Source organism: Boleophthalmus pectinirostris, unplaced genomic scaffold (assembly GCF_026225935.1).
Source record: "Boleophthalmus pectinirostris isolate CB_2022bp ecotype Guang Dong unplaced genomic scaffold, ASM2622593v1 HiC_scaffold_10, whole genome shotgun sequence".
NCBI lineage: Eukaryota > Metazoa > Chordata > Actinopteri > Gobiiformes > Gobiidae > Boleophthalmus > Boleophthalmus pectinirostris.
Window position 1 is genome coordinate 31436827 of NW_026570971.1, and position 17823 is coordinate 31454649.

General features: G+C 39.4%; 1 protein-coding gene across 1 annotated transcript; it reads left to right on the forward strand.

The window, feature by feature from the left end:
• Positions 1–590: 590 nt before the first annotated feature.
• scfd1 (sec1 family domain containing 1) lies at positions 591–12872 on the forward strand (the record flags this gene model as incomplete). The annotated part of the gene is made up of 12 exons (XM_055155457.1): positions 591–764; positions 867–963; positions 1649–1719; positions 5435–5514; positions 6449–6508; positions 6931–7006; positions 7391–7444; positions 11074–11126; positions 11444–11477; positions 11766–11831; positions 11913–11981; positions 12672–12872. Coding segments are annotated over 12 exons (858 nt in total), but the record flags the coding sequence as incomplete, so codon positions are not given.
• Positions 12873–17823: the final 4951 nt, after the last annotated feature.

Sequence of the window (17823 nt, forward strand, 5' to 3'; positions counted from 1 at the left end):
TTTAATCGCTTATTTTCAAGATGCCATATCAACCACTGTTTCCACAGTCCTTAGTACATGCCCCTTATGACGTATGCACTTCCCTCTCCAGTTTTATTTTCTTACTCTATGATACATGTAGGATTCGGCAGCATCTCGTAGTCATTTTGGTACAAATGAAAAATAATCTGCTGCTGAGGGTGATGATATGAATCACTCTGTGAGTTTCACACTGCAGTAAAACTGATAGAAACTGTCCTGTGGCTTAAATCTGACATATTTTCAGATGATCCGTGGCCTTTAAAAAGACATTAGCCTTTGTAAAGGAGAGCACTGCTTCCAGGGGCCATTAAACCAAATCACTTCATGACTTCACAACGATCATATTTTATTACAGTCATAGTTTGTGTATATTTCCCTTATGGTGTGATCCTGCTGTGTGTTCAGATCTTAGTCTCATTATAATTATGTTTAGTCTCTGCTGTGTCCCCTTCTCTCCGGATGTTTCTCTGGTACATCTGAAACCTTAGACCTGTTTAGTTTCACTTTCCTCTTTTTCCTCAGATTTTATCACACGTCTCTCGTCCAAAATGGCCCTGGGCTCTTTGTGACACGTCGCTGTTTTGGTTCCTTTTAAAAACACCATTATTTTGAATATTTGTTATTTTCTGTTGGATAATTCCTGCTCTCTCTGTACTTTCAGCTCTCTCCCAGAGCTTTTGGAGAAAAAGCGACTGATCGATCTCCACACAAATGTGGCCACAGCCGTTCTCGACCACATCAAGGTAAAATCACTGCACAATGTTCCAGGGTAGAACTTTATAAGGCAAAGCTATATTGATGTTACAGATGTCCTAGAGAAGTAATTTAATCACAATCCCTCTCAGAATCGTAAACTGGACGTGTATTTCGAGTACGAGGAGAAGGTGATGAGCAAATCCACTCTGGACAAGTCTCTGCTGGACATCATCAGTGACCCTGATGGTAAAGATCCTCATACACTCTCACACCTGCACACCCCCACAGCCACATGCACAATATTTAAGTGACAGGCAAAGAGGCAGCTGGTGTTTGGCTCACAGGGACCTACAGCTTTCAAAAAGGTTGGATTTTGTGGCCATTATTGTCTATTTTCAGATAATAAATTTTTTTCTCATTTTAAACTCCTTTAGTTGTCTTATAAACGAGAGTTGCATATGTAACCACAGTTCTATGAATTCCGAATGATGGCGAAGGCAGTCATGTCAAAGAAAAATTTCTGTCACCTGCTGGTACAGACAATAAAGTTTATCTGTCTGTTATCTCTGGCACTCAGGAGGGTGACATAGAACTGCTCCGCTGTATCTTCTCTTTCTCTGATTGGTCAGAACACTATTCTGCATGGTCACTGAGCCGCACAGTCAGTGGACGTACCTCACCACTCAGGCTAACACAAGGACATGTACCACTGAGCTTGACCCATTCACTCAAACAGATGCCATGTTTGAACCCCGGGGTGTGGGACCTGACATCAGGAACAATGTCTGGGGCTCACTTCCTGGTTTACCTGGGTCTAACTCAGGGCAGACCGTATCTGAATCTGAATCTGTACTGTACCAAAAACAGGGCCAAAGACTGAAGAGTGAATGAACCTCTTTCAAACGCTCTGATCCATGTCCTGTGTTTTCAGCTGGAACACCAGAAGATAAGATGCGTCTGTTCCTCATCTTCTTCATCACAGCTCCTCAGCCTCCCACTGAAGTAAGACTCTCTTTATTTTAACTAATTTAAACACAGTTACATAGATGAGATTAGCTCGAGGAGTTAGCCGCAGCACGCTAACTTTACACATGTGTCTGAAATATCATCACAAAACAGGAGAGACCCAGAGTTTAAACAGCTCCAGATGGGACAGTCGGAAAGGGGGGCTAGGAGCTTTAGTTTGACACAGGTTTTTACGTGGAGAGGTTTAGAAAAGGACTGCCAAAACATAGTGTTGAGCTTTCAGCATTGTCACAATACTAAAATACTAAGGAAAAGACTGAATTCTGATACTAGGATGATAATGAAAAACAGTCTTTCTTTAGACAGTAGAATTTCACTGTCAGCATTAAATTGCAGTACTTTATTTTATATTACCACGTGGCCTTACATCTGTGTAATCCCTCAGTGGTCCAGGTAGGGTCCATAGTGGTCCATGGGTGTATACTCATCTATGTGCTCTTTTACTTGTTCTGATACAGAATTAAAGCTATTCAGGAAAGGTTCATTTCTTTCCTGTCAATGTGACTTGTTTTTGTATTGATATCTGCTCAAATGAGTATGTAGTTTTGGTATTAGTTGTAGTATCGATTTAGTATTTGATTTTTGATACTTTTGACAACCCAATGTCCAACATGTATTGATAATTTAAGTAGCCATCTTAATAAGTAACTAAAACTATCCTCTGCCTCTGAGAATTCACACTTCACTGTGATTGGTTAAACCCTCCTGTCACTCACTCAGAGCCTGACAGAAGCTGACCAATAGCAGAAGGGGTTGGATGTGTCTTCGTTTGAGCAAAGAACTATTCAGTCCTGGGTTTAGTCCAGGTTCAGTTCTGGTTCATGTCTTCATTGACCCTGTTCATATAATATCTTGTATCATCTGTCTGGACTCCTGTATCAGTAGAATATCAGCAGAATATTTTTCTGATTTAAACTTTAATTTGTCAACAGAGTTTGAGCATGACAGACTGCAGCTGTGCTCTGGAGCTGTCAGTGAAACGTAGCCCTGAGCAAACTCAAACCTGAGGATTCAAAATGACTTAATGCAATTCAGTTTGTGACAGTGCACCTTGAGAGTGGCGCCTCAGTGCTTGGCAGCTGCCCTGAGCTGGAGGGATGGCCTAAAGGGCCCATATTATATAATTTTCTATTTCTTCTTATTTTGAATTCTGTCCTTGTCAAATAGACTAATGCTGTTTCATTATTTTATTTATGGTAGTTGCCGTGTTGTAACTTTAGTACTTTCTTAGGTCTACTTATAGTATTTTATTTATTTAATTTGTATTAATATATAATTGTTACATTATACTATTTATTTAGCTTTACCCAAAAAAAAGCTACTTGGATTGTGGGAAAACACTGTTTTTAAACCTCATACACCTTCACTAGAATCATTTGGATACATTCTTGGAACTGAACATCTCTGCTTGAAAACGACCACTGCATGACATCACAAGGTGGAACTTTAGAGAATTTTGAGCTTTGGAGATGTAGACAGACTAATTGACTGACTATTGATCCTGAGGGAAATTCAAGTTTTGCTGAAGCAAACTGTTACATTTGCTGTTGCTAATTTCCACTGTGCGTCTCAGTCGCCAGTTGCCTCGTTCTTACTTCTTTCAGTTGGTGATGAAATGGTCCATTCCCTCAAAGTGTTTCTTGTGGAAGATCTTCTGCCACATTTGCTACCACATATGGTGTAAAAAGCCTGTAGCATCTCAAATATCTTTTAGACTCGCAAACAGTATCCATGGATACAGACAACAAACAATTCATTTCACACAATCCAACAGTGAATGAAACAAAATACAACTCTAGGTATGTTTTGAGGAGGTAACATTATAACATGGCTTACAGCTCCCAAGAGTCAGATTTGTGTAATACAGGGCCTTTAAAGTGCTTTAAAGTACAGATCATGTAAGTGTCCTTCCACCAGGTGGTAAGTACCAAACCAGGAATGTCTAAATGAGCACTAAACCAACGCTAACGAAGTTCAAACTGGGTCTAAATCAAGACCCTTACCCTAACCCAGGTCTCAACCTGGTCTAAACCAGGTCCCTCTGTGGTGAATACTGTGTAGTTCTGTCTCTCTGGGTTCTTTCTCTATCACTTCATCTAAAATGTTTGAGTCTCGTCTCTGACACAAACTCACGAACCTCAAATCTCTCACCACCAGAAGAACAAGCAGAGTCTGTGTGGGTTTAATTCCCCAGGGTTTAGAACTGAACATGGGAATAATCAGGAATAAAGGAGGACATATGGTGCAATATTAATTATCTCGCCACATTACGTTACATAGACCATGAGCCTTTGCTTCAGCCAGTGCAGTCAGCATCAACTAATGGCGTTATTAAACACTTAAATACTACACAGATCTAAATCCTTTGGTGTATGACATAATGACAGCAGTGAAAACTCAGATATTGTAACATAAAACTCTGTATTTTTGTATTTTCCATCTAACATAAAAATAGGAGCTTTACAGAAACACGAATGAATAAAATATTTAATAAACTGTATTTTGTTCTGTTCAGACTTAAATGTATTAGCAGTCACATCAAACCCTGTGTCTTGTCTTCACCTCTCCCTCCTCTTCTCTCAACTGTAAAAACACATTTAACTGTCTCACCCTCTCCACCACCTCATCCTCCTGTTCTCCTCATCCTCCTCATCCTCCTCCGCTTCTCCTCTTCCTCCTGTCCTCCTTCTCCCCCTTCTCCTCCTCCTCCTTCTCCACCTACTTCTCCTTGCTCTCCTTTTCTCCCCTTCTTACTCCTGCTCTTCTTCGTCCTCTTCCTCTCTCCTCTTCTCTCCTTCTCTCTCCTGCCCTCCTCTCTCTTCTCGCTCTCCTGCTCCTCTTTCTTCTCTCTCTTCTACTCCTCTCTCCTCCTCCTCATCCTCCCCCATTTTCTCTTCCTTCTTTCCAAATCTGGATTATTTAAGGACACACTCCATCAGTCAAACCAAAGACCAAGATCCAAGACCCAGACTCTGGTCCAAGTCCTCTCTGTGGCAGTCTTGATCTGGAGACAGACAAAGGGACCTCTGTGCAAAATACTACATGAAAGGACCCATATTACTTTTATGTTGTTTCCTCATCACAAACATACTTGGCATTGTGTTTTGCTTTGCATATTTAGGCTGAGTTGTGTTCCACTCTGTTCCTCCTTGTGATGCCATGTGGAAGTGCTCCACTGTCTATTTCTCCATACACCTTCACTAGAATCATTTGGATAGTTTTAGCCCTAGAACTGCCAGTCTCAACTGAACTAAAGAAATAACGATCTGTTAACTTGAAAACTACTGCTTCTTAACATCACAAGGTTTAACAGAGCATTTTGACTTTTTGAGATTTAGACTTAAAAACACAACATCACTCCAGGTATGTTTTTGATTAGGTAACAACTTTATAACATAATTTAATGCTTGAGTCCGTCATGCTACTTTTCCATATTTTTCCTGAATTTATTGTTAAATTTAATTCCCTTGTTAGTTCTGTTTAGTTCAGTTCTGTTTTGGCTCAGCTGGATTCCAAACTAAGAAGAAGAAGAGGTTTGGTCTGTCACATTCAGGGTTTGGGAAAACATTTGGAAATATCACTTTTACTCCGTCGTTACAACAGTGGGAACAGCGGTCATCTTTAACTGTGAAGTCTAATGCTGTATCAGTTTAGAGTCTGATTTTAAAGTGTATTTGTTATTGTCTTACAGTCTGACCTGGAGCAGTATAAGAAGGCCTTGATGGATGCGGGTTGTGACCTTTCACCTCTGAACTACATCAAACAGTGGAAGTGAGTCACGCTCAGTTATGCAGTACTCCAGAAGCCTGTCATCATTATTTAAAGGTGCACTGTGGAACATTTCTAGTAGAGAGTGTTGTCTTGTTACCTGAAATGTTCCACAGTATATGCGTTCTTAGTGTGGTCTGACTCTCCATAGATCAGACCTGTAATTTGGCCTGGTGGCATCATCTGTTTCTTTTCATCGAGACTGATAAGTTTAATGCCTGATAAGTTTAATGCCATACTTCCAGAAAAGCAATAGCATCTCTAGAGACAAGCAGGTGCTAGACCCTCCACTAGAAAAGTGTCATAGTGCAGCTTTAAAGGCTCCCTACCAGATTCTTTCCTCATATATTAGACCAAAATGTGTCTTGACCCAGTACAGATATATTGTAAGCAGCTCTTGAGGTCAAAATAAGTCTGCATCTAATTATAAAGTGTTTTATTACCGTCTGACAATCAGGAAGTGCACTGTTGGCACGCTAGCTGTTGTTATCTTTACTATGACGACAAAACTCTGCTCTGGCCTCTGAAAGAAAAGTGCTTATAAACTCATCATGCTGTATAATTAGGATGCTCTGAATGCATAAGGTGAGTGGGGAATAACTTTGGACCACTGCAAACAGTTTAAATTGAACTAGTTCTGCTTTTCACAATAATATCATGGACCATCACAATATATTCAATTGCAAGTCTCTTTGCTTAAATTTATAGTTATGGTGCAGCAATAGCTAAAAAAAACATTGGGAACACCATGGTCCTTTGCTCCTTTTCAGCGCAAACAAGATGGAGAATTAAGTGTTCTAAGCACTTTTAAATCTTAGTTCTTTGAGTTAAGTCTCGTCAAGGCATTTTAAGAGGAAAAAGTAGCAAATTCACAGTGCTGTTAGTCTCCAAAAAATATCCAAATCAATATACCAAGTCATTATTTGTTCTTTTTCAGGGCTTTTACCAAAATGGCCACTCCTGCAAACTACGGCAACAGTGGAGTCAAACCAATGGGGTAAGAGCAAGATGTTAAACTTATTACATATTTAAAAGCAATACTGGATTATGTGACATGTCAAACTCAAACGCTGGCAGTTCCATCTCTGCGGTACATTTCATCATACAGGGTTAAAACCTCATTGTGGGATATTTTATTCAGATGAATGTTTTTGGAAGATTGTGAAGCAGCAACTGAAGTGACCATTCACCTCTGCTCCTCTGACCCTGCTCCTCTCTGCTTCCTCTGACCCGCTCCTCTGCTTCCTCTGACCCCGCTCCTCTGCTCCTCTGAGCCCGCTCCTCTGCTCCTCTGACCCTGCTCCTCTGCTCCTCTGAGCCTGCTCCTCTGCTCCTCTGAGCCTGCTCCTCTGCTCCTCTGACCTTCACCTGTGTTCCTCTGACCCTCACCTCTGATCTTCTCCTCTCTGTTTCTTTCAGATTATTTTCTCGAGTGATGAACACTGGGTCTCAGTTTGTAATGGAGGGAGTCAAAAACCTGGTCGTAAAACAACACGTGAGTTTGAAATGTCTTTGTTATTTTATAGCTGCACTGTGTAACTTTTCTGGTGGTGGTGGGGTTTGCCACCTTCTTGTCTCTATGGAGATGTAATAGCTTTACATGGAAAGTCCCACACTATGGCATTAGGCTAGTCAGTCTAGTATTTATCTTATTAGAGATATTTGTGTTGCTCAAAACATGCATGCTTACTGTAAGTTGACTGGCCTCTTCACAAATCTGACCTGTCAGCTGCTTGTTTCCACTGAGATAAATTTAATGCCATACATACATAACAGTGGAACCTTCCAGACAAAGCAGTGGCATCAAGCATTTGGCAAACCTCCCTCACTAGGAAAGCTACAGAGTGCAGCTTTAAATAATTTGTCATTTGTTTTTCAGAATTTGCCTGTGACTCGGATCTTGGATAATCTGATGGAGATGAAATCACACCCGGTAAATTTGATTCATTCTATTTTAAATCAGAACAATAGTACTTGTGTAGTTATAATCTATGACACCCGTGGATCATGATGTTAGAATTTGGACATTTTAAATCACAATATTTATATTACAACTAGTGCTGTCATGCGATTAAAAAAATTGAGAGATTAATTAATTATGCTCTGTAATTAATTAATCTAATTAATCTTACCTAAAAATTGCTGAGAAAAGCCTTCAATTTAAGGTATTTTCATTTAAATTCATTATTACATTATTGTGGCAGATCAAAAGACTGATATAGAACAAAAAAAAGTGACTTTATAAAGTCATTTATTGTTTAACAAATCTCTCCAAATTGGCTGTTGAGCCCAAGTCTCCATGAATAAGAAACTGTTTGCTGTAAAGTAGCAAAGACGAGGAAATCTGAACATAATAACTTTTCTCTACTTAAAGACAATAAAAAGTCCAGTCTTTCCTTAACCATATTAAAAATATTATTGATAGAGAAATGCTTTATATATGAGATCACTGGTTTTAGTCCTTGTTTTAGTCCTGGTTTAGTCCTGGTTTTAGTCTTGGTGTTAGTTCTGGTTTAGAGGCTCACAGGAGGAAGCGCGGTTTACGCAGCGTACGCGAGAAAACGTACGTTGCGCACGGGAGCACGTCGGTGTCTGCGCAGTAACTATGGAAGGAAACGTGGTCCGCGCGTTCTCAGGTTAATGACGATGATGAAGGTGTGTGTTTGTTTGTGTTTGTGTTTGTGTGTTTGTGTGTGTGTCCCCTCATGTGGCAGGTCACTATAGGACAGTAGTGCAGACATCATGAGTCTATGCAGGTTGTTTTCACCAGTGACATTTAAGTTGTAGGCGATTTTATATTTGTTATTTTCTTTTATATTTCACGTCGGGAGAATAATTTCCAAGACACGAATGCATTTTTACCTGTGCACTGCTGCCTCTGTTCTACTGGCTCTTCGACCTCATCCATTGTGCGACTGACGCCGCCAACGTTAACATGACGTTTACATCGCTCTTACTGCGCGCGTTTTTTGTGGGTTTCCGGCAATGAGTGGAATTACCGAAATAAAAAAAATTATAAATGTGTTTTTGTGTGTGTTGTTGTCCCAACAACACATAAAAACTGATTTTATAATAAAGCAATTCGCATACAGAAACAGTAAAGTTAGAGATTAAAAATTAGATTAACGCGATTAAAAAACATAACGCGCTAAATATGACTGTAATTAATTAATCGCAATTAACGCGATAATTTGACACCCCTATATACAACAACTAAATAAACACGTCCACTTACTTTCGTGTTAGAAAACTGAGGTGTCCAATGGTGTCCAAAATGACTACGCAACGCTGCTTAATCTTATTGTATTACAGATTAAGAAATTTAAAATTGGAGAAGGAAGTGTGTACACTGGTGGTGGTTAAAATGGGGGTAAATCAGAGAATGACATCTTGAATACAGAAGAATAAAGATTTCTCAAAAATGCACATATCATTCTAAATACAACTTCAGAGGATGAATGAGAAGGAAACGACTACAGAAAGGTTAAAATCCAGTTTGCTGTCTCCTTTAATAAACAATGTAGACTTAAACAAAACTATAACGGAAGGCTGATATAACAGGATTCTTTGTACAGGGAGCAGTGAGCGCAGATATTTGAAAACTGTGTATAAAATGTGAAGAATCTTAATCCTCATCACTCGACATTGACGCAGAGCCAGATCTCTCTCAGTGATGGACTCTAACCCCGTCGAAATGTTTGATAAATGTCTGTGTGTTTGGACTGTACATTTCATCGTGCGATCTATAGAATGAACTGTTTATTCAAGTTTAAAGTCATGCATGTTTTTGTACTCAAAGTCCATCCAACTTTTATTTAAGTTTTGGCAGACGTTTGAGAGATGACAGATCCATGGTGAAAACTGGACATGAGTCTGAAATGCAAATGTTCAAAATAGTTACAGAGGTTTTTTTTTTATGAACTCTGTGAAGCTATGGTGTCTCTTAAAGATGCATTGTGTACCTTTTCTGGTGGAGGGCCAGCCACCTGCTTGTCTCCATAGAGATGGAATTATTTTGTCTGGAATGTGCAGTATGGCATTAAGCATATCTTGCATTTACGCAATAACACAGGCTTTTATATACTTAAATATATATGTAATAGATTAATCTGTCAAATGCACTTTATGATTGTTTCAAAGTAAAACTGCTTTGATACATGATTTTATTGTGACAGGTCAGAGGTAGGTAGAAGAAAGTAAAGAGGGTGAAAGAGACAGAAAGCAGTGAGAGTCCAAGAAAGTGCTATACAAGATTTATGAATTATAATTACTATAAAAGAGAGAGAGGGATAAGGTGCAGAAGAAAAAAGAGAATGAAGAGAGGAGGGGGGCAAGGATCGAGAGAGACAGAAGAGAGGGAGAGAAAGAGGAGGCAGAGAGGTTAAATAAACTGCAGATGAGAGAGAGAAGAGAGGGATAAGGTGCAGAAGAGAAAGAGAATAAAGAAAAGAGAGGGGGCAGAGAAGGAAAGAAGAGAGGAAAATGGATAGTTTGGGGCTATAAATCAGAGGAGAGAGGGGAAGATGAGATGGAGAAAGAAATTAGGAGGAGAGAAAGAGTCATAGAAGAGAAGAAAAGAGAGAGAGTAGGATATAAATCATAGGAGATGAAGAGAGAAGAAGAGGAAGAGGAGTGAAGGATGAGGAGGAGAGGAAGAGTAGGAGAGAGGGTGAAGAGTGTCCTGTGTCTGTGTCTAAACAACAGTCTCTTTGTCCTGAACCTGAAATCCAGAATCTGAGAAACGCTACTCAATCCTCCTCTATCCCTCTCTTTCTCCTCTATCCCCCTCTCTCTCTTTCTCTTTCTCTTCCTCTCTCTTCTCCCTCACATTCTCTTTTATCCCTCTTTCTCTCCTCTCTCTGAAGATGAGCTGTTCAAAAATGTGCCATCTGAACTGAACCAGATTCCTTTGTGTTCAGTTCCAGTCTACTTTAGTTCAGCTTTAGACCCGGTCTAGTCCTGGTCTTGTCCTGATCTAGTCCTGGTCTAGTCCTGGTTTAGTCGTGGTCTGATCCTGGTCTGATCCTGGTTTAGTCCTCCTTTCAACTTAGTTTAGTGTTATGCATGTTCTAGTCCTACTTGAGACTGGTTTAGTTCTGGTCTAGTCCTATTTGAGTGCCACTTTTGTTCAGGTTTACCTTGTTAGTGACATTATGGCCTTTGGCAAGACTCTTCCCACACTGATATTCATGTTTCATACATAATAATAAAACATTAGTCTCACACAGCGCTTTTCCAGATGCTCAAAGTCTCTTTACAGTTTCCTGCGTTATTCATTCATTCCATATCGGTGGTGGTGAGATTCCATTGTAGCCACAGTTGCCCTGGGGCAGACTGACAGAAGTGAAGCTGCCAGTGTGCACCATTGGCCCCTCCAACCACCACCAACACTCACACCACATTCATATTGGGTGATGTGGTTGAAGTGTCTTGCCCAAGGACACGTCGAGTTTGTACTACACTGTTAGTGACAGATTCTCTTGATCCAGATTGCTTGGATCATATTTATCCAAATGTACAGATTATTTAACTTTTTCTTTTTTTAATTTCTGTGTGTCAAAGGAATCCGATGACTACAGATACTTCGACCCAAAGATGCTCCGCGGCAGTGAGAGGTACCACTCCTGTTTTAAGTACATTTACCACGATTACTGTGTATGAAACTTTAACACACTTAAATACAGCACAAAGGAGGTATATGAAAGACTGAGGTATCACTCCTATCACACAGACCATTATATAAACAGTATGTTGGGTTCTCTATAGAAATAAAACAGAGCTGCTGTGTGGAGTGAGAGGTGTTACTCTGATCACTCAGCACATGCATTAAACGTTATCATAAACTGTATATAGCTTTATAAAACACTCAAAACTTTGTCACTTTTATCAGAATCTTGTCATAAAAATATTAAGTCTGTTTATTCTCCTACAGCTCCATCCCACGGAACAAGAACCCCTTTCAAGAGGTCAGTCCTGGTTTAGACCTGCTTTAGTCTCTGGTTAATAACTGGTTTAGTCATGCAGTTAGACCTAGTTTAGACCTAGTATAGTCACTCTAGTCACATTTAATTATGGTTTAAATCTAGTTTAAACCATGGTCTATAGCTGCTTTACTACTTTTAGTCGTGTTTTAGTCCGTGGTTTGTCCCGGTCTGTGTCCCTGGTTTAGTCCTAGTTCACAGGTTCTAAATCTGGTCTAGACTGAAATAATGAAATCACACCTTGAGTTCTGCCTAATGTGAGTTTTTGTGCAGGCGATTGTGTTTGTGGTGGGAGGAGGAAACTACATCGAGTATCAGAACCTGGTGGACTACTCCAAGGTCTGATCTCTAAATACTAAAAAACATTCATTTTGAATGTGAATTTTAAATGTGATTTTAAACTCCTATTTTGTGTTTCAGTCCAAACAGGGCCGGAAGGTGGTGTACGGCTGCAGTGAGCTCTTCAACGCTGCTCAGTTCATCAAACAGGTCACTTTAAACATAAACTTCTCTTTAGCTGTTCAGCTGTAACACTAGTTACCATCTGAATTTTTGATAGTACTGTTCAGAGCTGGGCATTTAATCAGATTTTCTGAATTAATTGTGTAATTGAGGATTATTATGAAACAAGTTTGCTTCAGACTTTCTGACTTGCAAAGCATTTGCTCATTGTGCAATTAAAGAATCTGCATTGTGAAGAAAATCTAATTCTGATTTTAAAAATTATCAAAATAATATGAAAAAATATTAAAAAATATCAAAATTAGATCACTTACCTATATAAATATAAGAGAAGGTGGTTTACAATGTCGAAATAATAGGACATCATTAGAATGAAAATGTAAAGAGCTTCCACTGTTAGAAAGCAGTGCCTCCACTGAATTTGATTAAAATAAAATAAAATCATATTACCCAGCCCTACTACATTTTGAGGGTTCAATTCAGTAAAATCAGTGTTTGAGCTGGAAATTGTAGTGTTAAGTAAAGGTGCACTATGTCACTTTTGTGCTGAAGGGTCAGATACCTGCTTTGTCACATCTGTGTAATTATACAGATGTCTGCTGTTGTTTTAAGCCTTACCCCTCACTAACCTTGAGCACCCCAAACCCCCTCATTACCCTGGGGTCAGAGGTCACAGGTCACAGGCTTCTGACACTAATCTTGTTTCTGTCTCCTCAGCTCGCTCAGCTCGGACAGAAGTGACATGCACAGCTCCACGTGCACAGCTCCACGTGAACGCCCCCGACTTCACGTGAAAGCCCCCGACCTCACATGCACACCCTCCGCCCATGTGCACGCCCCCGCTGTTTTCTAATCATTCTGATGTAAATGGACTAAACTTGTCTCTGTCGTCAATAAACAAAATTTAACCTGTTTAAACTCAAGGTTCTTCAGTCTCTCACCTCCAGATCTGAGCTTGGTCCAGAGCACTTGAGCTGGGGGATTTTTGTGCATGTTTTAGATTGATGGAGAAAACCAGAAGAAACCAAACCAGACACAGAGGGAACATGAAAACTCCATGGATCTTACTTAAAGAGGGTGTATTTTGCAAAATTGACTTTTTGTTTGGATCTTTCTACTGTGTTATAATGTGTTCCCTCAACAACATGCCTGAAGGAGTTTTTAGATGTCATCCAGGCATGTCTGAGTAGCAGTTAATACCTCATAGAAACATCCTCTCTTTAAATTTCAACAATTTTAACAGCTCTGCCTCTTGATGAGAAGAAAGGAGACGGCACACTAACACGAGGCACACTAAACCAGCTCTCATTTAAAGTCCATCTGGACCAGTCTGGTTCTGGTCTTATTCTGGTCCAATTCTGGTCTGATTCTTGTCTGGTTCTGGTTTGATTTGAGTCTGGACCTGGGACCTTTGAGCTTCTCTGAGGAGGAAACATTTATGGAGGATTTAAGTCTGTTATGGTTCTGCTAACGAGGAACGCTAACGAACATGCTAATGGTGAGTGATGTCAGCTCAGATTTAGATTTAACAAGAAGACGACACATCAGTTATGTATCAGGTTTGACTCCTGGTATAGTCCTGGTTTAGACCTAGTTTAGACCTAGTTTAGTTCTGGTTTAGTCCTGGTCCAGAGTTATTGAGCAGACATAATGTGAGGAGACAAAATCTGACTGAGCTCGTCTGTTACATAAGCACATTTGTTCACTCAAGAATCATAATGGTTTCAAGAACATGTCTAGACTTCTACTACTACTACAAGTACTACAGATAATACTACTACTACTACTATTACTATTACTACTACTACTATTACTACAGATAATAATACTACTACTATTACTATTACTACTACTATTACTACAGATAATAATACTACTACTACTACTACTACTACTACTACTACTACTATTAATACAGATAATAATACTACTACTACTACTGTTACTACTACTACTATACTATTATTACAGGTACTACTACTACTACTATTACTATTACTACTACTACTATTACTACAGATAATACTACTACTACTATTACTATTACTACAACTACTATTACTACAGATAATACTACTACTACTACTATTACTATTACTACTATTATTACGACTACTACTACTATTACTACAGATACTACTGCTACTACTACTACTATTACTATTACTACTACTACAATTACTACAGATAATACTACTACTACTATTACTATTACTACTACTGCTATTACTACAGATAGTACTACTACTACTACTATTACTATTACTACAGATAATACTACTACTACTATTACTATTACTACTATTACTACGACTACTACTATTACTACTATTACTCTGACTACAACTACTATTACTATTACTATTACTACAGATAATACTACTACTACAGATAATACTACTACTATTACTATTACTACTATTACTATGACTACTACTACTATTACTATGACTACGACTACTATTATTACTACTACTACAGATATTACTACTAGTACTACTACAGATAATAATACTACAGATACTACTATTACAGATAATAATACTACTACTAGTATTACTACTATTACTACAGATACTAATACAGATAATACTGCTATTGCTACTACAGATAATACTGCTACTACTAGAGATAATACTATTGCTACTGCTACAGATACTACTACTACTACTACTACAACAAATACTACTACTACTACTACTACTAATACTACTGCAGATAATACTATTACTATCTATTACTATTACTATTATTATGACTGCTACTATTACTACTACTATTACTCTTACTACTATTACTACTACTGCTACTACTGCTGCTACTACTACAGATAATACCACTTATTCCATACACAATTTAAATAACAACCGGGTGGTTGGCTGCTCTTGTGGCAGCATGACTCACACTGAACATTTTTTGAAACATTTTGTTTTTTTTGAGCTCAGTTTTTGACATCGCATCATGGGATTTTTAACTAACTAAAAAGTACGGCATGTGCAGTTCAAAGGACACAAGTAAGGGACTGTTGAATTGTGTGAAATGAGTTGCTTGTTTTTCCCATATCCATGGAAACCATGCAAGAGACTAGTTCGGGAGCTGTCTGTGGATGTGTGAGATGTTACAGGCTTTTTACACCATATGTGGCAGAAAATATGGCAGGAGACCTTCGACACCAACTGAAACACCAAAGCGGAGTAAGAACAAGGCCTTTCCTGTGATGCTGCAGGACACAGAGGAGTGACACTTTTGGCTCTTCCACAGGATCTGCTGACCCTCCCTGATCAGTCCTCCTGTTAAACTGAGACCTCTGAGAAACAAAGGACTCTGAGAAGATCAGTGTCAATGTTGCTTTCCTTCGGGATCAACAAAATATCTCCTATTTTTGACATCAAGATATGTCTCACGATCCAAGTAGACAACCAGGTCTGAACTAGGACTGCCTCAGAACACAAACTTGCTCTACTGTTTTGTTCCTGGGCGAGACACTTGCCCCCTTGCCTGGTGAATGTACTGTTTGAGTGATTATATATAGAGAGGCCGCTGTCGCCGATTTGCAGTCACATTTCCATCACCCCACCCCAGGGCAAGCGAGACCTACCATTTGAACCTGTATATGTTTTTACTGTCTTTGATGATTTCACATTCTGTGAAGGTGTATTGCTCAAAGGCATAGGGCCAGGTCTCAGGTCAGATCCCAGTCTGATCAGGTCCAGGTTTTAGACTCATGGTGTCTGATGGTTTGGCTCTGTTCTGATGTGATTAAAGATGACAGCTCTCCTCTTACTGCAGATGGTTCCGTTTTTCATGGAGTTTATCAAAGTTCTGTGTGATCCAGCTGAGAGGTACCAACCCAAGAGCCAGAACCTCTTACCATCCTGGTTCAGTCCTGGTTCAGTCCTTGTTTATTCTTTGTGCAGTCCTGGCTTGCTCCTGGTTTGCTCCTAGTTTGGTCCTGATTCAGTCCTGGTTTAGTATTTGTGTTGTCCTGGCTTGGTCCTGATTTGGCCCTGGTTTATTCAGTGTCATATTTTTCGCCTTTGGATTTTCTTAAATTTGATCTCAGTCTGAGGTAATGGAGCTTCAGTTTGATCTGAGACTGTTTATCCCTTTGGCTTCAAATGTCCTCCCAAAACCAGGACTACACCAGGACTGAACCAGGTCTAAACCAGATCCAAACTCGTCTGTGTTGTTTTTTTTCATAGAAAGAATTTAGTAATTTATTTTGACATATGAGGATATTTATTCTGAATCAGTTTTGGCAAAGTTTAATTCACATTTTGTATTTTGTCCTGAACAAATTGAGTTTGTTGAGTCTGTTATGTCCAAACTTCATATAATCGACCAGGATCAGATTCTTCATCTTCATTTACAGAGCATGTTTTAAAAACAAGGTTTACAAAAGTATGCAAAAAGAGAATGAAGCAGTCAGAGAGCAGTTAACAGAATAATTAAAATGGCATCAATCTATTTAATTATTAATATTAAATACATAAATAACTCAAATAAAGTAAAAATAAAATTCAGGCCAATTAAAGGAAGGCTAATTGATAAAAATTAGTTTTAAGAAGTGATCTAAAATATTATACTGATGGCACTGGCCTTATCTCCTCAAGTAGCTCATTCCTGAGCCGAGGCATCTGGACCGTAGACTGTATATAAAACGCCGCCGCGTTCTGAATGGGAAGTGAACATGGGGACGCTCCCAACTCCTTCGACTCTTCAACTTAAAATGTTTGTATTAACTCTCTCTAAGTGATCCTAGTGTTTTGATTTCTCTATATTGTGCCTGAATAAATTCCTATTCCAAATATGGAACTCAACTCCAAATTCGTCCCTATAACTGCTACAGCTTCATTTGACTGGAGCCGAACACCATGGGTGATGTCACACTTCCTTACTCCACTTCTTTCTACAGTCTATGGTTCAGACAGAGAAGATTCGATCTCCTTTGTCCAGACTCTTGACTCTGGAGCAGCTCCAGACCTGCCTGATGCTGGGACAGAGGATACAGTAAAACCTCCATTTTTGTTGCTTTGAAATAAAATGTGACATAAGTGAGCTGCAGATGTTTAAATAAATCCAATAAAACCATTTAGGACAAAGATTCAAGTTTAATAAAAGCGTTTCCTGAACCGAGGAGTTTGAGTTTGAAAAATGAAAAACTTCTGAAGCTCTGGCAGTTCGTTCATTTGAAACAATTCAGAAGCAGCGCCCCAGGACACAACAGAGAGAGACGATAAGTACGAGGCTTTAATGTGCTCTAAATAGATGAAAAGACCCGCAGTGGGGCTTTAACCCTGTTCTAATGTGATAAAATGTCCCGCAGTGGGGCTTTAACCCTGTTCTAATGTGATAAAATGTCCCGCAGTGGGGCTTTAACACTGTTCTAATGTGATAAAATGTCCCGCAGTGGGGCTTTAACACTGTTCTAATGTGATAAAATGTCCCGCAGTGGGGCTTTAACACTGTTCTAATGTGATAAAATGTCCCGCAGTGGGGCTTTAACCCTGTTCTAATGTGATAAAATGTCCCGCAGTGGGGCTTTAACCCTGTTCTAATGTGATAAAATGTCCCGCAGTGGGGCTTTAACACTGTTCTAATGTAGTGTCCTCCTTTAGCCCTGCTGTCCTCACCTGTCTGCACCTGTCAGCACCTGTCAGGACAATGAAGCTGGCTCCAGAGAGTCTGGGCTGATTCCAGGTCAGATCTAGGACCCGGAGCAAAACCAAACTTTGTTTAAAGCTGGATCCTGTTCCAGTCCCAGGATCATAACCGGATCATAACCGGACTCTCAGATCCTTCAGATCCAAGTCCAAAGGAGGGACGTTTGCATCATCTGGGGTTGGATATGTTTACATATGAGATGTTT